Raw genomic sequence first — 24,753 nt, 5'->3', positions numbered from 1 at the left:
ATACATATTTTAATCTTTGAGGCATAAAATAAATAGGTCAAGAATTACCTGTTCTACAAAATATTGAAAAGCACCCTGGCCAGGTAGCTAGTTCAGTTAGAGCATTGACCCAATATACTAAGGTTGTGGATTTGATCTCCAGTGTGGATACATGTAAGAAACAACCAATGGATACATCAATAAGTGGAACAAGCAATCCACGTTTCTCTCTAAAGAAAATTGTTTAAAAATACATATTGAAAAGATTCAGTGTGTAGATATGACATTTCCGTATAAAATACACATTTTTTTTTCCAGGCACCTGGCTAGAGTTCCTACAACCTTCTTCATTTGCCCTGGCGGGTGTGGCTTAGTGGATTGAGCACCAGCCTGTGAACCAAAGGGTTTCCATTCGGTTCCCAGTCAGGGCACATACCTGGGTTGCAGGTCCCTGGTTGAGGTTATGAGAGGCAACCAACTGATGTTTCTCTCACACATGGGTTTCTTTCCCTCTCTTCCTCCCTCCCTTCCCCTCTCTCTAAAAATAAATAAAATCTTAAAAAAGAAAAACCTTGGTCATTTCCTAGGTAACTAAATGTGTTAGGAGCATCTTTTGCCTTTGGTTACTGACCTCTTCCCCACCCACACCCCCCCGGAAAGCAAAGTTTTTATTTTACCTCCCCAATAGAGGGAAAGTGCTGGGTGCAGAGATATGCACCAGCCGGTCATTGACCCCTTTCTGACACTGAGCTTCTATATCCCTTGGAATTTACTGATAGGAGCATCTTTTGTCCTTAGGAGACCATACTGTTAGTGGGCTCCAGGACAGCTTCAGGATGGGATAGCTGGACAGCAGAATTTTTGGACTCACCAGACCAATTCCTCCTGGGAGGGAAAAAGGCTGGAAACTGAATAATTAGCTATGGTTACATGGTGAATCCTCCAGAAAAATACCTTAACTATGGGGTTCACAGAGCTTTCAGGCTGGTAAACACATGCCAGGTGGGTGGTGCACCCCAAACCCATGGGACCAGAACCTCCCGCTCTTGGGACCCTTCGGAACCTCACCTGATGCATCTCTTCATCTGTACCCTTTATTATATAATAAACCAGTAAACATGTTTCTCCGAGTTCTGTGAGCATACTAGCAAATTATAAAATCTGTGGAAAGGGTTGTAGAAATCCTGATTTATAGTCAGTTGATCAAAATATGTGTGACTGTAACTGGTATGTGAAGTGAGGGCAGTTTTGTGAGATCTGATTACTTCATGTAGGTAGTTATCAAAATTGAATTGTACGGCATCCAGTTTGTATGTGCAGAAATTAGAGAATTGTCTGCTGCAGGAAACCCCACACATCTGGTGTTGTAAGTATTGTGTAAGTAAAGGAAAAAAATAGTGTTTCATGGGTGGGGTGGGCAGGTGGGGGAAAATTGGGACAACTGTAACACAATAACAATAAAAAATTATTTAAAAAGTATTTTCCTTATGGGTGGACATAAGTAATGGCCAAATTATATATCCACAGACTAGACAGAATACTAAAGAATGAGGTGGCTGTATGATGTACTGATATATCACTTTAAAAAGATTGAGATAAAAACATGGATAGTTGCATATCTATGCATAGATTATCACTCAAAAAATACACAAAAAAGGGGGGGAAATGGCTGCTTTGGGGACTAAGGTAAAGTCTTTTTCATTATGTACCATTTTATACATCATAAATTTTATGCAGATCTGTTACACAGGCAAATAAAATTTAATTAAAAACCATTAAAACATTTGCAATTACATAACATCTTTAACTCCTTCAAGAATAGGTCTGAAATGGCTCTAGGATCCAAACACAAACGTTTCCAGGATCAGATAGCTACTAGTAGGGCACGTATTTGGACTCTATTGCACTAAATATGTGAGTTAATGCTATGTGATGTATGAATTAATGCTATGGCATTTTTTGCATCAAAGATTACTTAATCCATTACTCTAGTCAAATGGAAATTTTAATTTCATATAGATATAGCATTAGATTACTTTGTTTCAAACCACTGGGAGAGCCCTGACTGGTGTGGCCCAGTGGGATGGGTGTCTGTCCTATGGCAAAATGTAAGGTCAATTCCCAGTCGGGGCACATGCTGGCCAGATCCCCAGTTGGGGGCGCACAAGAGGCAACTGATCTTTCTCTCTCATACTGATGTTTCCCTCTCTTTCTCCCTCCCTTCCCCTTTCTAAAACTAATAAAATATTACAAAAAAAACACTGGTAGAAAAAGTGTGAAGTAGCTAAATGGATCTTCCTTTCTTTGATATACATTCAGATTTGTTGAATTTCTACTTGGTGCAGCTAATACTCCAGAGGTATCACAGGTCTAAAAGACGGAAAAACCCTCCGCAGTAAATTGACTCCCCAAGTGCCTTTTAGTTGCTACATCTCTATCTTGGATAGATCTGAAAAACAAACTATTATCCAAAAATCCTTTTTAAAAACTAGCCACAATTAATGTTTTACCCAGACCACTGGTTCTCAATTTTCTCATGTAAAACGGTATGCTTCTAATTGTGCAGTACCTAGAATACTGTAGGCATTCTACAACATTTCAACATCTCAATGAGAGGTCTTGTATTCAAGACCTCTCATTTCATTGAGGTCTTGTATGAAAAGTATTCTCATTGTATAACAACACACCACACCACAATGACATACTTAATGTTTTAGTATTAGCTCCTTTTAGTTATTTTCTTATATGAACAAAGTTGTACTCATTTTCTACAAGATTTTATTTATTTATGTATTTATTTTATTTTATTTTTACAGAGGGAAGGGAGGGAGAAAGGGAGAGAAACGTTAATGTGCAAGAGATACATTGTTCCGTTGCCTCTTGCACACCCCAAACTGGGCACCTGACCTGCAACCTAGGCATGTGCCCTGACTGGGAATCAAACCGGGGGACCTTTCACTTTGCAGGCCAGCACTCAATCCAGAGCCACACCAGCCAGGGCAGTTTTATTCACTTTTATTTGCTATAAATGTCATCAAATGCTTACAAGCCATGACTTAACTATATTCTTATCGTTAGCTGTTTAGCCTGCGTTGATGTATTCTAATTTAAAGTTGAGTGCAAAAATAAACATTACATGTATTTTAAGTTACTCTGAAAGCACAATCATGGCACAACAAAAAGTTAATATAATCACTAAAACCAACAATAAAAATCTAGCAACATTGCAAACAGTTCACTGATTTATTAGATGAACAAACATATATCCATATAATCAATGAAAACTGTATGATATATAAAATAATTTAAAAAATGTTGGGAATTAGCAGCACCATCTTTTATTGAGCAAGAAATAGCAAGAAAAACTTCACATATTTTATGCAAACACTAGAAGAGGGGAACTACTTTAAGACCTAATGCCACAGAATGGGATAACTGAAAAGGGCATTTTTTAGGAAAGCACACCTTCTATTTCAAATAGTTAGTGAGTATATCTGATTATTAATGTTTTAGAAAAATGCTACTGAAATAAGATACTGCATAGTACTTTAATGAGGAAAGGAGACTAATATCCAGCTATTTCTTCTTCTATGAAAAATTATGAAATTAGAAATTAAAAAATTTTAAAAGACAATAGTCTCTAAGAAACATTAAGTAGAACACAGATCACTATGAAAATACATCACCTTTCCGATTTGCTTAATAATTTACTTTAAAAAGTTGTATAGTTTTCATCATGAATGATGACTCAATAACCATTTTTAAAAGTTAATGTACTTCTACTAAAATCTAATAGTCTTTTGATTTGTTTTTTAAACTGTTAGCCCTCTTGATATATTTACTGTGTACCAGGGTAAGAGGCTGAGTTTGTGTGAAGGATACAAATTTACACACATTTTACAGCAACATGTACCCTAATATCTACAAAATTCACATTTATAATACAAGCAAGTACACAGCTTAGGATTAAACTGTTGAATTCCAAAAAGTCAAACAGCATACTACCTTTTGTGTGCCTTTTTAAAAAGTTCACCTTTGGCACCAACTTCAAAAAGCTTCATATCCTAAACTTGGAAAGAAACCATTTTCCAGATATAGCTCAACAAACACAAACAGCTTTTCTGTGCTGGTGCAATAAAGGATTTCCAATTTTCTTCTGGCCCCTAAGTCTGCGTCGCATGGTAAGTTTAACAGAGTTCTTTCGCTGAGAGGTTGCAGGGAGGCTTGCAGGCTGAGTGCTACCACTTCGACTTAAACCATTTCGTCTATGCTTCTTCATAAGAGGGCCTGAATTGGATTCTTCTAATGTCCTTTTAAAGTTTGCTGGAGGGGTTCTTTCAACTTCTTGGGCTTTCATTTGACCTGGAGTTGACATCTTTAAATTTTTTTGGTCCATGATGGTGTTTGTTGAATTGGTAGGCACAAGGCCAACTGGCAGGCTATTATGCAAAGAATCATGTATCCTTAAAGTCAGGGCTTTAGTGCAATTTTCTTCAAGTGGCTCTGGATCTTTTGAGGGTACGACTGCAGCCTGCACATTCCCTCGAGCTATCTCAGCTGGGACTTCTAAATAATTCTCTGAGAAGGCATTACTACGAACAAGGGCAGGTATATGGTCCTTAGAGTTCAGCCTTGGCCAAGGGTCCTCCTCCAGTGACTGAAAAACAAGAAAGTAAATCAAATAAGAAATAATTTATCCTAGAATTCAACCTAACTCTTGGAGAAATGAAAGAGTTTCATTAGAATAAGTGACACATTTGGCTTTTCCCTACTTTCTATGTCCAATAGAAAAGTCCAATTTCCGAAAATTTAGTAATATGGAAAACGTGAAGGGCAACACTGAAGCCACTATGTCATAAGGAAATGCACATTGTTTTGCACCCATCATCCAAACACTAGATACTGTTCTGTGATCTGAGAAAAGCAGGACTCGCTGAACATGGTTGGGGCACCTCTGAAAGCAGTGAAAATCATAAACGTTCAGGTATTATTTTTTAGAAGCTTCACGGGTGATTCGGTTGTGCACCACTATGTTTGCTGTACTGCTCTAGAACTACATATACTTAGAATACCCTCCCATCTCCAGACAGATAAGAACATTCTTCCTACCAAACCCAATCTTCCACTATAACGATACCCTACAAAATCATTGTCTCATGTTTCTCAAACACAAAGTTGAAGCATAAATGCTCTCTCCCCCTACAAGAATGTAACACATCCCTCAATTGCTTCCTGACTTCATCAAAAAAGTTACTAAAATATTAACTTTTTTTCTGGAAAAATAAATCTTTTTTATTGAACCTACCTAGGTGTCGGGTGTTAATGTATTCTGAAAAGGCCAAGTAAGCCCTTTTATAAAATGGTAAGTCAGGATATATGCCTGGTCTTCCTCAGATATAAAATCCACTAGAAATATAAACACCTTTCAAAAAAGTACTATATAAATAAGCATATTCAAAAAAAGTTCCCTTTGTTTCTATAATAAAAAAGGAAATTAAAGCCACCAAAAACATTTCGATCTAACCATAAATATGAAGATGCTTTACTAAAAAAATTATATTGATTTTAGATCAAATGAAGAATGAAGGTGGGAAACCCTAATTCCTAATTTGGTACTTCCCCCAAAAGATTTCTTCCATTTTATTTTATTTTATTTTATTTTATTTTATTTTATTTTACTTTACTTTACTAAGAATACACTTCTTTCTGGGGTCATTGGCTTGTTTATTTATTTTACACTGCACAGTTTTTATTCAAGCTCGGTTCTTATCTGTTTTAACACTGACTAAATGGAGGGCAGCGACCTTATTTCAAAGTACAAGTGTGGAGAAAGGATAAGGAGAGTTTTCTAGAATATTTGCACATGACTTTCAATAATATGACAACGAATGTATGTGAGTTTATCCCTCTGCTTTAGGTTGATTCCAATGTCTACCCTGGTCATAAGCATGTCCTAGCTGACTACAAAAACTGTATCTAGTCATAAGCAATTGATGACCAACAGTTCATCCTGCTTAAATATAGAAAAAGGATTTGCAACAAGCAGTAAGTTCTGTACACAGAAAGCTTCCTACTACCAAAACACCATGTCACTAATATAGGCATCAAGAAATTGATAGGAATAAAACATACTGCTCTAGTTTGTATAACAACGTTAAATGTTAGATGGGATTCCTTTCTAAAAGAAACACAATGGGACGATTTCAGAGTTAACACAATTTATTGTGATTTCAGTGGTGCTGTGTCCTTTTAAATTCACAATTATTATTATTTTCTCATTACAGGTGTGCTGGCTTTCCTTCCCCGACTTTTCAGCTTTTCCTTTTCCTTCTTTTTTTATTGGCATTCTGAGGTAATACATTGCATCTGTTAGCGCATGCAACTGCCTGGGCTTCTTAGACTCACAGCAGATTAATTACTTAGTGTTGCTAAACCTACTTACATGTTCATACAGCATTTGTGATATTGAGAGATCACCTCCTAACAATACATACTTTAAAGTTTCACTACTTCAGAGATCAACTTTCTGGCTCCATCTATGAATCCAACATTCAACACTAATAATTGTACCCAGATAGCAAAAGAAACAAAGTGTTAATTTACTGAAAGAATTCTCTTCCTTAGTCCTTCCTATAGCTCTCTTGGTTGTAAAAACAGCTTAGTTTTGCCTTAAAGAAAGGAGGGAGAAAGAAACTCTTGCCATTGTAATATATCATTAACCAGAGGTATTTTCACTAATCCACCCAAAACAAAAATCTGACTTCTGACTTACCTTAGATGCAAACAGAAGCTGACATATCTATAGATATAAACCTAGTCTCAAATGCTAGTCTAAATGTTGGTACGTCTTAAAAAAACATTCAATATTAACCAAAATGTCATATTTATCTAGATGTCACCAAACATGGGATTATTATAACAATGAAATAAATCAGAGATGGTTGTGAGTACTCACGGTTAAGTCAATACAGATTAAAAATAAAAAAGGAAACAAAACCAAACACAGAATCTTGAGCAGAAATTAATTAGCCTTTATTTGTTAAGTCAAAGCCAACAATACTAATTATTGTAAATGGCTCTAAATATTTTCCCATATTTGGGTGAGGCCAAGTGGCCCACAAAAATGGTGCTTTCATATAAGTTAATGCATACATATATTTCATCTTTATTATGATTATTAGATCATTATTTCTCAGAACTTTAGAAATAATTTAAAACATACTTTATATGCAATCTGTGTATAATTTTACTAACACTAATCAGCAGATGGCAAATATTTTTTATTTGAGATCAATATTAAGAATATTTATTCCAGCCCTGGCTGGTGTAGCTCAGTGGATTGAGCACAGGTCTGTGAACCAGGGGATCGTGGTTCGATTCCCAGTCAGGGCACATGCCTGGGTTGCAGGCCAGTTCCCAGCAAGGGACACACAAGAGGTAACCATACATTGATATTTCTCTCCCTCTCTCCTTCCCTTCCCCTCTTAAGATAAATAAATAAAATATTTTTTTAAAAGAATATTTATTCCTATCAAAAGATTCTGTCCCCTTACCCTTCCTTCACTCTCACACTTCCTTCTCTATTCTGCCTAAAAGTCAGTTAGTCCAATACAAATACATTAATCAACACAAAAGGGACAGATACATTCAAATTGAGAAATAGGCAAATAGAAGAACATATGCTCGTCCCTTCCCAACATTCAAATAATGAAGAGACTTTAAAAGATTTTAATCTGATTATTCAAGGATTTTCAAAGAAGAGAAGTGACTATGAATATACATAGTGTTAGAAGGGGATCAATAAATTCCAAACATTAATATTGTTAATATTCTTCAGGGGTGCCCTGGCTGGTGTGGCTCAGTGGATTGAACGAAGACCTAAGAACCAAAAGGTCACCGATGTGATTCCCAAGCAGGGTTCATGCCCGGTCTGCAGTTGGGGACCTGTGAGAGGCAGCTGACTGATGTTTCTCTCTCTCTCTCTCTTTTTCCCTCCCTTCCCCTCTCTTTAAAAACAAATAAATAAAATCTTCAAAATATATATATTCTTCAGGAGCCACATCTATCCACCTTTCCATTAGCTGCTGTACATACAGCTGGCATTCAGATTAGTAAGCACTGGTATGAAGATGGCTCACTGACAGTAAGTTACATGACAAAGACTCATCGCTTTCTTGAAACTAGTTGAAAGCCAAAGTTTTATTATATAAGAAATGTGAACACTTGTTTTCAGACAATACTAACCAAAGAAACTGTCTTAAATACTATAGAACTAAAACAACTTAAATATTATAGAACTATATACCTTGACCGGTGGTGTAGAACTTGGAGAAGAAGTCATCAGGCAGGTTTCTTGACTATTATAGGAAGGGCTATCAGTCAGATTCAGATAGAGCTCATCTTCATTACTGAAATTTCCCTGACTGTCCACTCCTGGTGAGATGCAGATTACTATGGCACTAGTATTGTCTGCTCGAAGCATACGCTGCCTCCAGCGGCCTAGTGCTCGATTCACAAGCATTTTGGCACAAGATTGTCCATGTTCACCCTGTATTTAAAAGAAGAAGAAGGAAAGCAACAATTCAAATTTAGTCACCATCGCATATGTATCAAATTAAAAATTAGATGTTCAATATGGCCTAAATAAAATTTCTAAAATTTCAAACGTTATCCACAGATCCCAAAACTATGTTAAACAATACTACTATAAATTTTATTTTATTTTTTAAAAACTTTATTGTTTATGCTATTATGGTTGTCCCAATTTTCCCCCTTGTACTACTCTAACTTTTTTTTAAAAGATTTTATTTACTTATCTTTAGAGAGGAAGGGAAGGAGAGAGGAAGAGAAACATCAATGTATGGTTGCCTTGTGCATCCTCTGCTGGGAACTGGCCTGCAGGGAATCGGCCTACAACCCAGGCGTGTGCCCTGACTGGGAATTGAACCACGATTGTCTGGTTCGCAGGCTCACGCTCAATCCACTGAGCTACACCAGCCAGAGCCTACTCTTACTTTTAATAAATAATAAAATAAGGCCTTAATCTGTGGTTCAATTTCACCTGAATTTTTATCTTTCTGGTAGCAAGAAACGTGTCTTCAGTTTAACTTAATTACAGTTATTGCAAAAAAGTTACGTAGTTATTAAGGCAACATTACATAGAATTACCTAAAAAGGGAAGTAAACATCAAGTTATTATTGAAAGATAAATGGAAAAATAGACAATTCAAATGAGATAAAATCAGGGATGGTTAAAAAAAACTCACTGCAAAGGGAGAATTTCCTGCTAAAATAGAAGCTTCTGAAAAATCAAAGACAAAGACAATGACAAAAAAATCAAAGAAAATAAACACTGTCAAAGCATATGAACAAAATTCAGAGGCAAGGGAATAATAAATGATTCTTAAACTATGTTTTTAAATGGTCAATGTCATTCATATGAGGAAAAAAACAACACATAAGTTGTTAAAAACAACTTAATTGAAGAGTAAAAACAATTAAATGACCTCATGTTATGCAAATAAATTACCTTAGAAGAAAACTCAGCATCATACATGGATTCAATAATTGCTAAGTTTCAAAGAACACAGATGAAAATTATGTGCTCTAGAAATAGGGTTACATGTCTTAAAAAGTACCTCTAGAAATAAGTGAATGATGAAAGTGAGTGAAATTTGTTGAAAAAGTAATATATTATGAACTACAAGTAGAAAAAATTTTGATGTTATTTTATATAATGTAATAAAATATAATAATGTACAATACAGAAATATTAATGTACTATTAATATAATATATACTATATAATGTACTATACAGTACTATAAACATTATAGAAAATATAGATATAATATACTATAAGTCATTTACTTGTCATCTCTATCCCTAACTATATATATTCAAACTGGATACAGAACTGGGTTTTTTTTCATCCTTTCCTTGGGCAAAAACAAGGAGTAATCTTCACCTGTGGTTGTCTGATCTGGGGTATAGTATAGTATTTCACATTAATGATGGGCAAACTACAAATAACTCTTCTCCACTGCTTTGTTTTAAATTTTAATATTAAGTCATCCTTGCATTCCCAATAATTTATACTCCCTCCGCTACTTTCTCACATGAAAAAGCATACACCTCACAATTGATGAAAGGTAGCATTGATTTCTTTTTTTATGTATAGAAGTAATATTTATTCAAAGGTAGCATTAATTTCTAACCCATGAATCTACCACATTCCCCAGTACACGGTTCATCAATCTCCAAACAGTATCTCACTGAGAACTCCTTTAACTTTCACTTTTTCAGCGTGCCTCTATTTCTGTGGGGAAAAAATCTGTATAAGCCATTTCACTACATTACTGAAAATTTCCTCTTAGCTCACCATTCCTGATTTGAACCCCCCCCCCAATGTTGTGTCCTTTCCTTCTATCACACCGTCTCACTAGGTGATCTCATAAATTGCCACAGCTTTCCCTAACTCCTGTTAGCACTCAAATTAGTATTTCCAGGCTTCTCTCTCAAATATTTCTGACTGACTACTGACAATGTCTAGATGAACCATGGGTACCTCCAATTAAACATGCCTTCATCTGAACTAACTCTCCCCCTCCCCCCAAATAATGTGTTTCTTCTTATTTTAAGAAAAGATATTATTTATTTATTGTTAGAGAGAGGGGAAGGGAGGGAGAAAGAGGGAGAAAAACCTCAATGTGCAAGAGATAAATCGATCACTTGCCTCCCACAAGCTCCTAAATGGGGACCTGGCCTACAACCCAGGCATCTGGTTTGATTCCCAGGCATGTGCCCTGATGGGGAATAAAAACAGAGACCTTTCAGTTCACAGGGCAGCACCCAATCCACTGAGCCACATCAGCCAGGGCATTCTGTCTAGATAACAGCTACAAGCCACCAGTTAGAAATTTCTGTATCATATTCTCCCTCCTTAAAAAAACCATGTACTATCAATTCCACCACTCATGTTGCAGCCTCCAAAGAAGATGCCTAAGAGATCCATTAATAAAAATCAAATCAGTTACACTACCAACAAGAATCAATACATGAAGAGAGTAGACATAGACCTTATAAGTATGACCACACTCCCCACCCCCAGCCTTATTGAAAGTCACCTTCTCTCAGGGATTCTTCACTAGTTATTGTTGCCACCCACTCTCTTTCATTGCCAGCTTTGTATCAGTTTAATTTTGTTAAGGGGCTTCTGATGAATAGAATCCTCATATCTATTATCATCTACCCTCTATTTCATATTCCATCTGGAAAGGAATGGATAAGCTTTTCAAAATGCAGCTTTGCAATGTCTCTACTACCTGACAGTAAGACCTAACTTCAAAACAGACTATTCAAAACCTTTTGCTTCCTATCCTCCAGTCACATCAAGCTACTTATGAAACTTGAATATGTCGTATTTGTCTCTCCTCTGACTTTAAACATCCTATTTCTTGCCTGGAAAGCTTCTTTAATCTACTACCAGGTAAACTCAACCCCACTTTTAAGACTTGCTCAATTATCACTCTCATCCATGAAACTTCCTTATGCAATCTTCCCCAGTTTCCTATATTCTCCCCATCAGTTTTCCTAACACTCGTTCTAAATATTTTTATATGCATGCTTCCTTCAATACTCATTCTAAAAACACTTTGGCATTTATAAATAGGTTCTCCCAATCCACTACAAACTGGCTTTTGGCCTCATCACATCACTGAAATGTAACTCTCTCATCACTAAAGAATTCTAAATCCACCCTGGCTGGTGTGGTTCAGCGGATTGACTCACAGTCTGCAAACCAAAAGATCACCAGTTTGATTCCCAGTCAGAGCAAATGCCTGAGCTGCGGGCCACGTCCCTGGCTGGAGGCATGCAAGAGGCACCCAACTGATGTTTCCCTCACACATCAATGTTTCACTCCCTCTCCTCCTCCCTCCCCGCCCAAAAAATAAATAAAATATTCAAAAAAATGACTGAGTCACTTCTCACCATCAAGTATTTTTTCTCCTCTTGGTCCTGACACATTGAGATGGCATCCTGAGGTGGAATCATATTCCAAAGTCCATCACTCCCCAAGATAATATACTTGTGCTTCTGAGGATCAAGAGTGTGGACACTTATGTCTGGTTCAGGTGACACCACAAATTCACCACTGAAGAAATCATAGCTCCACAAATCACCTGCCAGACAGGGAAAAGAAGAAGCAAGAAATATTATTTCCAAACTAGTAGTATTATACCAACAGATTAAAGGAAAAAATCTACATGTTCATCTCAATAGGTGCAGAAAAGTACTTGATAACATTCAAAATTCACGCAGGTTATATGAAAAAAACTTTCTAGCAAACCAGAGATTTAAGGTAACTCCCCTAACCTCATAAAAAGTATGTCTTCTGCCCTGGCTGATGTGGTTCAGTGGACTGAGCACTGGCTTAATCAATGTTTCTCTCCCTGTCTTTCTTGCTCCCTTCCCCTCTCTCTAAAAGTAAATAAATAAAATCTTTAAAAAAACAAATTAAAAAATATACTATGCAGGGAAGAGCAAAGGGCCAAGATTAAACAAAGTAATTGTGAAGATAAGATGGAAGAACTTGTACTATAAATGAGACTCATATCAGCTACCTAAAAACCCTTTTCCTAGAAGGTTAACCCTAGACCAAGAAAGTACCTACATCCAAACTTAACATAATGATGGCCAGTTACATGGAACAAAGTTTTACAGATAAAATAGGGCATATTTATGTACTTAACCTGCCATATGACCAATCTTCAGAGATAAGAATTTACCTTTTCAGTGAACCAGAAAAAGAAGGTTCTTAAAAATATCCCTTCTCTTCCCCGTCCTTCCCAGTTCTCCACTTAGGAAACAACTATTGTTCTTATGTATCCTTCTAGAGATACCTATATCTGTCTCTCTGTCTGTCTGTCTAGCTATCTAAGCAAAGTAAAAACACAAAGTAAACTTCTTGGCAAAATCATGTTGTCAAGCTCATAATTACTCTTGTACTAGTGACTCCAAAATCACTAGTCCCCCGTACCTTGTCAATCTCTTTCTTTCTCACTAAACCTCAGTACATTTCCTGAAGAAGGGCTAATTTCACCCAGCTTGTGTTTCTGAAACTCTATATTTTAAAAAGATTTTTATTTATCTATTTTTAGAGAACGGGGAAGGGAGGAAGAAGAGAGGGAGAGAAACATCAACAAGTTGCCTCGCCTATGCGGCCCATCCAGGGATGGAACCCACCACACAGGATGCGTCCTGGCTGAAGATCAAACCTGTGACCTCGTGGTTTGTGGGACAATGCCCAACGGAGCCACACCACTGAGGGCTTTTTTAAAAATTTAAATTATATTTTATTATTTATGCTATTACAGTTGTCCCAATTTCCCTCTTTGTCCCCTCTTTGCCTCTTTGTCCCCTCCACCCAAAACTCCCTGAAACTCTGGGTTTTGATTGGGATTACACTGAATTTATAGATCCATTTGAGGATTAATGCCATCTTAAGAATATATCTGCCAATCCAAGAATATGATATATCTATAGTTAGGTCTTAATTTCTCTCACCAGTGGTTTTATATATTTTTTCCTTCTTTTTTTCTAAAAAACATCAACCACGGTGGCCAAGTGTTCATAATAACATAGCTTTTTTTTTTTAAGATTTTATTCATTTCCTTTAGAGAGAGGGAATGGAAGAAGAAAGAGAGGGAGAGAAACATCAATGTGTGAAAGATATATTGATCAGTTGCCTCTCACACACTGCCAACTGAGGACCTCGCCGGCAACCCAGGCATACGCCCTGACTGGGAATCGAACTGGCAACCTTTCCATTTGCAGGCCAGTGAGCCACACCAGCCAAGGCAATGTTTTATAGTTGTCAGTATAAAAACCTTGAACATATTTTATTACAATTATACCTAAGTATTTATGTTATAAATGATGCTTTTTAAATTTCGATTCTGAATTGTTCATTTCCACTGAGCCACACCAGCCAAGGCAATGTTTTATAGTTGTCAGTATACAAACCTTGAACATATTTTATTACAATTATACCTAAGTATTTATGTTATAAATGATGCTTTTTAAATTTCGATTCTGAATTGTTCATTTTCAGTACATAAAAATGATTGACTATGTATGTTAAATTTGGATCTTGTGATCTTGCTGAATTCATTTATTAATTCCAGCAGCGTTTTTGGAGATTCTTTAGAATTTTCTACATAATGCTGCCATTTGTGGGTAGAGATAGTTTATATATATTTAGTGAACAATATAAGATTAGGTTGCAGACATCAAGACCCCTCTCTAAATATTAAAATTTTGGCATTTATCCCATAATCATAAGGATGTTCTTCCATATAACCACACTCAGGAAATTTCATATTTATCTAGTAGGTTGTGTAGTATAAATAAAATTCCTGCTCAAATTTCTCCAGTTGTCCCAATAATGCTTTTTTAATACATAGGATCCACTGAAGGATCATTAATTACATTTCATTCTCATGATTTTAAGTTGTTTTTAATCTAGAAAAATATTCCAGGTTCTTTGGTTTGTGTTTGTCATTCATGATACTGACAATTGTGGAGTCCAGGCCAGTTGTTTTGCAGAATGACCCTTTACTGGAATTTGTCTGTTTCCTCCAGTTCTCATGAGAGATACAAGGTTTGTGTTCAGGTTAAAGCTTTTCTTAGCCAGAACTACATTGCTGAAGCAGTATCCTCCTCAGATTCGTATTATATTACAAGGTAAAAAGTGTCAGTTTGTCCCATTATTGGCAATGCCAAGCTTATCATCTGGTTAAAGTGCTGTCTACCAGCACTATAAAAGTGATCTTTTTTTTATACCTGATGATTAATTTGTATGGTGCCAGTTGAAACTGTATAAAATATCCTGTTCTCTGCCAAAATATGCCACATTTTAGAGTCCATTAATAATTCTTGCATGAACCAACTGTTACTGTGATGGTTGAAAACTAATGATGGAATTAGGACACTCTGACTCCATTTGTTAGTTGTCTTTACTAAAGAGGAGATCTTCATTTTCCCCTCTACCTCTTTATAACCTTTTCACTATCTGTATGGAGTCTTTATCTCCTCAATGTTATAATTTATTCCTGTTATTGTTGCAATGCTCAAGTTGCTTTAAATTTGCCAGCAAAATCCCTAGAATTGATTTGTATCTGTAGCTAAATTTAGGCTGGCCAGTTCCTTTATTTTACCAGTTCAGGGGACCTACATGGCTTTACTTGAGATTAAACAAGTAAGGATCAAAAAAATAAATAAATAAAGAGTAAGGATCAGAAGTGGGCCTTGAACTAAGTGTTTTCACAGCAAAATAGGGTCACAATGTCATTCCTATACATACTAAAGGGAGGGGGTCTTGGACATTGTGGCAGACATGGTTGGTTGCTTGCTCAATGGCCACTGCCTTCTGTCCTCAAGTAGTGACACTGGAGGAATACCAGAAGAGAAAGAGGTCTTTCTCCAGGTTTTTGTATGTTCTTTGCTTGCTCCTGTGACACATGGCAGCCAGCACAATCGTCGTCACCTCTAGTGAATTTCAGCACTCTACCCACTCTGTACGTAGCTTCCCATGCAGAGCTTTCCAGCAAATCTTGCCTCAACTAATCTATTCTAAAAATTGCAACCAGAACCACCTCTTTAAAACGCAAATTTAACATAGACGGGGTGACAGCTGCACAAAAATGAAAATGTACTTAACACCATTGAACTGTACACTTAAAATGGTTAAGACAGTAAGTTTTATGTTATATGTATTTTGATATAATTTTTTAAACACACACAAATCTAGTTATACATTTCTCACTCCAACTGTGCAATATTTACTCTTGTAAGATACCCACAGACTATAACAATGCATTATTTTCTCATTTTATCCTTGCCTCTTATTCCTACATCGCTGTTCCAGCTACAAGGGCCTTCATCAGAGTCCCTTATATTCACCATGCTTCCCCCTACACCACAGAGCTGTTCACTAATGCAGTTCCTATGCCTGGAACACACTTTCTTCCTCCCTGAACTTCTAGTAATTCTTCAGACCTCAGCTCAAACAACACTCCTCTGGCCTTGCCAGCTAGGTAAAGTACCCCTATTTTAAGTTTTCTTTAACACATATATAAGAGTTGTAATTTTAAGTTCTTTTTGTGATCATTTGATGAATGCTTCTACCCTTTTCTAAACTGTTAGCTTCCATGAGGGCAAAGACCATGTGCTTGGCACACACAATGCTCAAAAAATACGTATCTGCTCAAAGGATAAATGATTTACAAGACTCACATGGAATTCCATCAGGCATCCACTAGAAAGCACCTTTGTTACATTTGTATTCAAGAAAGTATATGTTCAAGGACTTCCGCCAAGATGGAGGCATAGGTGGATGTGCTGTGCCTTCTCACACAACCAAGTTTAGAGACAACTAAATATTAGCAACAGAAAACACAGCCAGAACACGGAAAATTGAACTTTTTGGAAGTCCGTTAACAACAAATTCTTCAGCCTGACCGGTAAGGGGCGAAACCAGTGGCTGGTGAAGCGGGGTTGCACAGGAAAACTCGGTCAGACGGACTCAGGCGCGGAATCCAGACGCACGGAATCCAGGCGCAGAGTTGGACCTAGTGAGCGACCGAGCGAGCAACCAGGCGAGCGACCGTGGGGGAGACAGCGGGGGAGCGGTGCTGCGTGTTGACTGTGGTCGCGCATTTGTGCGCGGGCTGACAGGTGAGGGAGTGGGCGGTTGGACCGGGGCCGGGCGGGTCCCCGCAGCAAGCGGCAATGGAGGGCGCCGCCATTTCCCTGCTCTGACCCCACCTCCACATACAGCATCATAACCCAGCAACTCTGAGTGGCCCGGCCCAGGTGAACCACCTAAAGCGCTGATCCTCACCCAGCTGTGAGAAACAGTAGAGGGGGTCGCCATTTCCTCCCTCTGACCACGCCCCCACATACAGCATCACAACCCAGCGACCTGGGAGTCCAAGGTACCGCTTCTCACACTTAAAGGGCCAGAACAGACCAAAAATGTCGCAAGAAGATCTCAAAGCCCCAGAGCCCATAGATCTAAGCAATGAAGAAATAGCAAAACTCTCAGACGCACAGTTTAAAACACTGGTCATCAGGATCCTCACAGAACTGGTTGATTATACCGACAAATTAGACAAATATATGAAGGCAAAACTAATTGAAATGAATGGAATTGCACAGGACACCAATAGCAATGAAAAGGAAACTGGGACTCAAATCAATGGAGTGGACCAGAAGAAAGCAAATAATGGCCAAACAGAAAAGAGTCAAGAAGCAAGAATTCAAAGAAATGAGGAGAGTCTTAGGAACCTCCAGGACATCTTTAAACTCGCCAACATCTGAATTATAGGGGTACCAGAAGGGGGAAAGGAACAGCCACCAGTGGAAAACTTATTTGAACAAATAATAAAGGAGAATTTCCCCGTTCTGGCAAAGGAAATAGACTTCCAGGAAATCCAGGAAGCTCAGACAGTCCCAAAGAAGTTGGACCCAAGAAGGAACACACCAAGGCACATCATAATTACATTAGCCAAAATTAAAATGAAGGAGAGAATCCTAGAAGCAGCAAGAGCTAAGGGGACAGTCACCTACAAAGGAGTCCCCATCAGACTGTCAGCTGATTTCTCAAAAGAGACCTTACAGGCAAGAAGGGGCTGGAAAGAGGTATTCCAAGTCATGAACTCCAAAGACCTACAACCAAGATTGCTCTATCCAGCAAAACTTTCATTTAGAATGGAAGGACAGATAAAGTGCTTCTCGGATAAGATCAAATTCAAGGAGTTCATCATCACCAAGCCCTTATTATATGAAATGTTAAAGGGACTTATCTAAGAAAAAGAAGTTAAAGAAACATGAACAGTGAAAGGACAGCAAACTCACAGTTATTAACAACCACACCTAAAACAAAAGCAAACTAAAAGGACAGCTAGATCAGGAGTGGAAACATAGAAATGAAGATCTCAAGGAGGGTTAGCAACAGGGGAGTGGGAGGAGGAGAAGGGGGGAGAAGGTACAGAAAATAAGTAGCATAGACAGTAGATAGAAAATAGATGGGGGGGCAAGAATAGCATGGGAAATATAGAATCTAAAGGACTTGAGACACATGATCATAAACTAAAGGGGGGGTGATGGTGGGGATGGGGGGGTAGGGTGGAGGGGAATGAAAGGAGGAATAGAACAACTGTAACAGCATAATCAATAAAAAAATTTAAAAAAATAAAAGAAAAGAAAAAAAAAGAAAGTATCACTGCCTGAATATACCCCTTTTTATAAGCAATCTTTTTTCTTTCACAAAAAATTTTAAAAATGCCCATAAACCATAATAACAATGCTAAATACTATAATTTATTTTACCATGGGCCAATAAGTATTATCACGCAACAAATTAAACTTGAAATAATTTCTTTTTAAAAAGTTTTTCTACAAATACCAGAATAAGGACTGAAAAAGTATAATGTGACAAAGCATTTTTAGCTTAAGTGTTCAAATATAAAAGATATTATTATTCTTCATGAGAAAATATGATAGAAAATTCAAGAGAAAAAACATAAGCCATTGCTTCATAACTAACACATTTCATCTCTCCCACTTAAGTCTTTTTATATTGATCTTCATTCATTTCCATGTATTTGTTTACAAAGTTATGTTAAAATATTATAGGACATTACTATAGCAATTACCATTTACCTCCTATGTGGAGTTTTCACTGTTCCAGAGGACTTTTCCTATCAGCTGCTATTATTCCTTCCCTTTTTAAAATAACAGCAACAAACTCTCTCTGGACCCCATACTTTCTGCCCCAGCTAAAGCTTCATTCCCCTCCTTTCCTTTATGGTAAAATAACTAGAAAGAGTGTCTAAACTTGCTTTATCAAATTTTCCACTCTTGCAAAATCTTTCTTGAACCAACACCAATAATGATCAGAGGCCTCACTATCCTACCAAAAGACAGTTTGTCAAAATCACCAAGAACCTCCACATTGCTACTAAACCCAACAGTCACTTCTCTCAGTCTTCCCCGTACCTGAACTATCAACGATATTTGAAATACTCACCTTATTTATTTTAATTAGGTAAAAGTGACAATATAACAGAATACCTTCTTAAAACATGTTCTTTCTTAGCGTTCAGGACATGCTCTCCTGAATTTCACCGCACAGGTATTTTACCTGCAGCTCTTTCTCAGTCCTATTTTGCCTTATTACTCCCTTCTTATGTACAAAGAGGCAACCAATCGTTGTTTCTCTCTCACATTGAGGTTTCTCTCCCTCTCTTCCTCCTTCCCTTCCCTTCTCTCTAAAACTAAATAAATAAAACCTTTAAAAATAAAAACAAACTGGATCAGGTTGGTGAGAATGCAAATTGGTATAGCCACTATGGAAAAGAGTATGGACATCCCTCAAAAATTAAAGCTACCGTATGACCCAGCAAAAAAACCCTAAAAAAACATTTAAAAAAAAACCCGACTTCCGCCAAGATGGAGGCATAGGTGGATGTGCCGTGCCTTCTCACACAACCAAGATTATAGAAAACTAAATATTAGCAACAGAAAACACAGCCATAACACGGAAAATTGAACTTTTCGGAAGTCCGTTAACAACAAATTCTTCAGCCTGACCGGTAAGGGGCGAAACCAGCGGCTGGCGGAGCAGGGTTGCACAGGAGGACTCGGCCAGACACACTCAGGCCCGCGGAATCCAGGTGCAGGGTCAGACCTAGTGAGCGACCCAGCGAGCAACCAGGCGAGCGACCGAGGGGGAGACAACCAGGCCCGGGGCTGCGTGTTGACTGAGGTCGCGCATTTGTGCGAGGGTGGACAGGCGAGAGAGTGGGCGGTTGGACCGGGCCGGCAGGTCCCCACGGCAAGCGGCAATGGAGGGCGCCGCCATTTCCCTGCTCTGACCCCACCTCCACATACAGCGTCATAACCCAGCAACTCTGAGTGGCCCTGCCCAGGTGAACCACCTAAGGCACTGCTCCTCCGCACCCAGCTGTGAGAAGCGGCAGAGGGGGTCGCCATTTCCCGGCTCTGGCCACACCCCCACACACAGCGTCACAACCCAGCGACCTGGGAATCCAAGGCGCCGCTTCTCACATTTGAAGGGCCCGAACAGACCAAGAATGGCGCAGGAGGATCTCAGAGCCCCAGAGCCAATAAATCTAAGTGATGAAGAAATAGCAAAATTCACAGACGCACAGTTTAAAACATTGGTGATCAGGATCCTCACAGAACTGGTTGATTATACCGACAAATTAGACAAATATATGAAGGCAAAACTAACTGAAATGAATGGAATTGCACAGGACACCAATAGCAATGAAAAGGAAACTGGGACTCAAATCCATGGAGTGGACCAGAAGAAAGCAAATAATGGCCAAACAGAAAAGAGTCAAGAAGCAAGAATTCAAAGAAATGAGGAGAGTCTTAGGAACCTCCAGGACATCTTTAAACGCTCCAACATCCGAATTATAGGGGTACCAGAAGGGGGAAAGGCACAGCCACCAGTGGAAAACTTATTTGAACAAATAATAAAGGAGAATTTCCCCAATCTGGCAAAGGAAATAGACTTCCAGGAAATCCAGGAAGCTCAGAGAGTACCAAAGAAGTTGGACCCAAGAAGGAACACACCAAGGCACATCATAATTACATTAGCCAAGATTAAAATGAAGGAGAGAATCCTAGAAGCAGCAAGAGCTAAGGGGACAGTCACCTACAAAGGAGTCCCCATCAGACTGTCAGCTGATTTCTCAAAAGAGACCTTACAGGCAAGAAGGGGCTGGAAAGAGGTATTCCAAGTCATGAAATCTAAAGACCTACAACCAAGATTGCTCTATCCAGCAAAACTTTCATTTAAAATGGAAGGACAGATAAGGTGCTTCTCAGATAAGATCAAATTCAAGGAGTTCATCATCACCAAGCCCTTATTATATGAAATGTTAAAGGGACTTATCTAAGAAAAAGAAGTTAAAGAAACATGAACAGTGAAAGGACAACAAACTCACAGTTATTAACGACCACACCTAAAACTAAAGCAAACTAAAAGGACAGCTAGATCAGGAGTGGAAACATAGAAATGAAGATCTCAAGGAGGGTTAGCAACAGGGGAGTGGGAGGAGGAGAAGGGGGGAGAAGGTACAGAAAATAAGTAGCATAGACAGTAGATAGAAAATAGATGGGGGGGGGCAAGAATAGCATGGGAAATATAGAATCTAAAGGACTTGAGACACATGGTCATAAACTAAAGGGGGGGTGATGGTGGGGATGGGGGGTAGGGTGGAGGGGAATGAAAGGAGGAATAGAACAACTGTAACAGCATAATCAATAAAAAAATTAAAAAAAAAAAAACCCAACCTGGATAATGTCACTGTCCTACTTCAATAAGCAACAATAACAGCTAACATTTATAGAGCACTTACAATGTGCCAGGCACTATTTTATGTGTATTAAGTCATCCACAATATATTAAGTAATTTGCCCAAGTTTGCAGTACAGTAAGTAACAGCACTGGGATCAGAACCTGGAAATTTGGGATCCCAGAGTCTCCTAACCCCTATGGTATACTTCTATACTCTTCAATCCCTCCCTGAAAGCACTTAAAATAAAATTCTTACTGCGGTCTAGAAAGCCTTGCAGGATTTAGTTATTGTCTACCACCCATTACATTTTCACCAAACCCCCTACTTAGCCTGCATGGCCCTTCTTAATCAGGCAAGTGTCCTCATTTCCATATTACGTTTACATCTCTACTTCTGTTCTATCACATTAGCTTCATTCATGTCTCATTCAACCCTTTCCTTCCTACAGTAGGTTTCTTTGCTTGCAAGCAACAATTTCCAGCTCAGGTTAATATACACCAAAAAGGCATCAGAAAAAAAAAATCAAGTAACTGCTCACACAAAAGATAAGAAAGTAGAGAATCAGGAATGGAAATGGCATTTCCAAGCAATTAGGCAGGAACACCCAAACACTGCAATGGATACTGCTGAAGGAATCGCCATCACTAGGATGAATTCATTCCAATCAGCCTTTTAAATGTTTGTCCTTACTGAATTTACAATTCAAAATCCTAGAATAGAGAATCTGACTGTATAACTGGGGTCATACGCTGGATATTTTATGTTTTACAAAAGGAGCCGGAATAAGAATGTCTAAATAAAGAATGCACATAGTAGGGGGAACACAATTTCCCAAAAGGAAATCAGAATGTTAGTAGGAAAAGAGAGCATGTGTGGGACAACCCCTAAGCCCCTCCTCATCTCCTACCCCAATGAAATGTTCACTAACTGCTTAATGGCCTTTGCAAATGCTGTGGCTCTGATTTGACAGGTTTTTTCCTCATCCCTTTTCCTCCAGGTCTTATTCAAACATCACCTCCTTAAAAATGTTCCTTGATCATCCTCTCTAAAGTAGCCCTCCCCTGCCACCCACTATGCCTCCTGCCAATTACTAGCAATTCATTTTGTTTAGTTCCTATGTGAAACCTTCTAGAATAAATTTCTCATTTGTTTTTTATCTGTGTCCCTTCACACTATATTATAGGCTTCATGAAGATTGGTACAGTGTGCATTTGATCACCAAAGATGAACAAGAGATAGTAATATAAAGAATGATCTTGAAAAGGCAAATCAAGTGTTAGTCCTTAGCTTAGTATTTTTTTTCTTTTTAGCTTAGTATCTTTTAGTGCTTCCCAGTACACTTGGGCTAGAATGCTAGTTATCTGTCATGATGTGGCCCACATCTGTGTTAACTCCAACCTTCTGATAATGCCTAGACCATGTCAAGCTCTTTCCTAATTCAGGGTCCATGCCTGGAATATTCTTCAACAGGCTCTTCACAAGAATAGCTTCTTTTTGAAAAAATGATGGTGTTCAGAGAGCTTCCCGGTTGGGGAACACATTAAGATTTGGGAAGAACGGTACCTGGAGAGGGCATGGGAGCTCTGCGTCCTTTCCCCACAGCTTGCCCTATGCATCTCTTTCATGCCGCTGTTCCTCGGTTTGTTGTTTGTTTGTTTTAATTTTTAAATAAAGGGAAGGTATTTTTAATGAATTTTTCATTTTACCCATTTATTCATTTTTAGAGACAGGGCAAGGAAGGGAGAAAAAGAGGAAGAAAAACATCAATGTGAGAAACATCAATCAGTTGCCTCTCATATGCCACCTGTAACCTAGGCCTAAGTCCTGACCACACCCAGCCCGCAACTTTTTGCTTTGCAGGATGACACCCAACCAAGTGAGCTACATCAGTCAGGATAAAACCATGGTGCGGTGAGGGGGAAAAAGCTAAAGTACAGCTCCTTCTCAGCCATTTATCAAATCTCAGCTAAAAGAACACTTCCCAAAGGAGCATTTTCATCACAATGCCTAAAATAGTTTTCCCTTTTAAAATTATTCTTTATCACAAGACCCTGAGAGAGAGAGAGAGAGAGAGAGAGAGATGTGAAAGAAAAACATCAATTGCTTGCCTGCCATATATGCTCCAACTGGGGATTGAACCCACAATCTCGGTATGTGCCCTGACCAGGAATCAACCCCCAACCTTTTGGTTTAAGGCATGAAACTCCCACCAACTGACCACACAAGCAGGACACGAACTCACCCCGTTCCTGCCTGTCTCTCCAGCTGCAGTCTTGTTCCCTATCTGCGTATACATCTATCTGCACTGTCTCACCAAACCAAACACAGCGCCTGGCGCCAAGTCACTACTCAAGTGTCTGTTACAGAGATGAAAACAATTGGTGTTTTCTTTCCTTAAAAAAAAAAAAAAAGATTTTGTTTATTTATTTTTAGAGAGGGGAAGGGAAGGAGAAAGAGAGGGAGAGAAACACCAATGTGTGGTTGCCTCTCACTTGGCTCCAACTGGGGACCTGGCCACAACCCAGGCATGTGCCCCGACTGGGAATAGAACTACGATCCTTTTGTTCACAGTCCGCGCTCAATCCACTGAGCTACACCAGCAAAGGCTTGATGTTTTCTAAGGATAAAATTCAACTAGCAAATCCAAGGTTTTCACTACAATCTTCTAGCCTTCCTTCCAAAGCCAGGTAGACTAGAAAGTATTTTATTTTGTCATGGACAATTTACTTTGCTACCTAAAGGAAAGGAGAGCTTTAAAGACCCTTAAGAGAAATGTCAAGTACTGAGCAGGGAAGGTCATTTAGAAATACTTTCAAGGGTAGCATTAAGCCTAGGCATACATATCCTTCCCTAAGTATAGGTGGGAATTAGCAAATCATTGAACATGATTCATGATCAAAGAGCAATTAAAATTGAAATCCATACCTTAACCTTTCCCTCAGTTAGGTTTTAAAGCTCTACCCCCACTGTGTGCCACAAGAATCTCTTTCATTCTGCCACCGTATATTGTAGAAAATCCAATATGATTTCACCAAACATAAACCATACTTACCAAGTGCTCTTGCCACTGCCAGAAAAGGAATCTGGTCAATAACTGTGCTCCTTCTAACAGGTCCATTATGAGTGAGCCGAGGTCGTTTCCACACTACACGATTCACCCCAGACTTGTTCACCACACTAAAAAATAGAGTTCACATAAATACTCTAATGATTAAAAAATAGAACTAAGGTAGCGCTATGTGTTAAATAACTAATAAAATCAGATCATATTATCACAAAATAATGATTTATCTGTTTCAGATACAAAGATGCATAAACCAAAGTTCTTGTTCAGAGAGGAAAGACAAAAGAGGTAGATCAAGATGAGGAGAATTTGAACG

General features: G+C 38.4%; 1 protein-coding gene across 1 annotated transcript in view; it reads right to left on the bottom strand.

Annotated features, from left to right (window-relative positions):
• Positions 1-690: 690 nt before the first annotated feature.
• The window catches only part of PPM1D (protein phosphatase, Mg2+/Mn2+ dependent 1D), a 47,393-nt gene continuing 23,330 nt past the window's right edge, over positions 691-24,753 (bottom strand). Inside the window, exons 3-6 of the mRNA XM_037163722.2 lie at positions 24,426-24,550; positions 11,970-12,160; positions 8,285-8,527; positions 691-4,636 (exon numbers count right to left, since the gene is read on the bottom strand). Coding sequence (XP_037019617.2) covers positions 4,079-4,636; positions 8,285-8,527; positions 11,970-12,160; positions 24,426-24,550 — 1,117 coding nt within the window. The 3' untranslated portion in view covers positions 691-4,078. The remainder of the gene's footprint in view (positions 4,637-8,284; positions 8,528-11,969; positions 12,161-24,425; positions 24,551-24,753) is intronic.

Source organism: Artibeus jamaicensis, unplaced genomic scaffold, assembly GCF_021234435.1.
Source record: "Artibeus jamaicensis isolate MK-2021 breed Jamaican fruit bat unplaced genomic scaffold, CSHL_Jam_final contig_1998, whole genome shotgun sequence".
NCBI classification, from domain to species: domain Eukaryota; kingdom Metazoa; phylum Chordata; class Mammalia; order Chiroptera; family Phyllostomidae; genus Artibeus; species Artibeus jamaicensis.
This window is presented reverse-complemented; position numbering and strand designations above follow the sequence as displayed.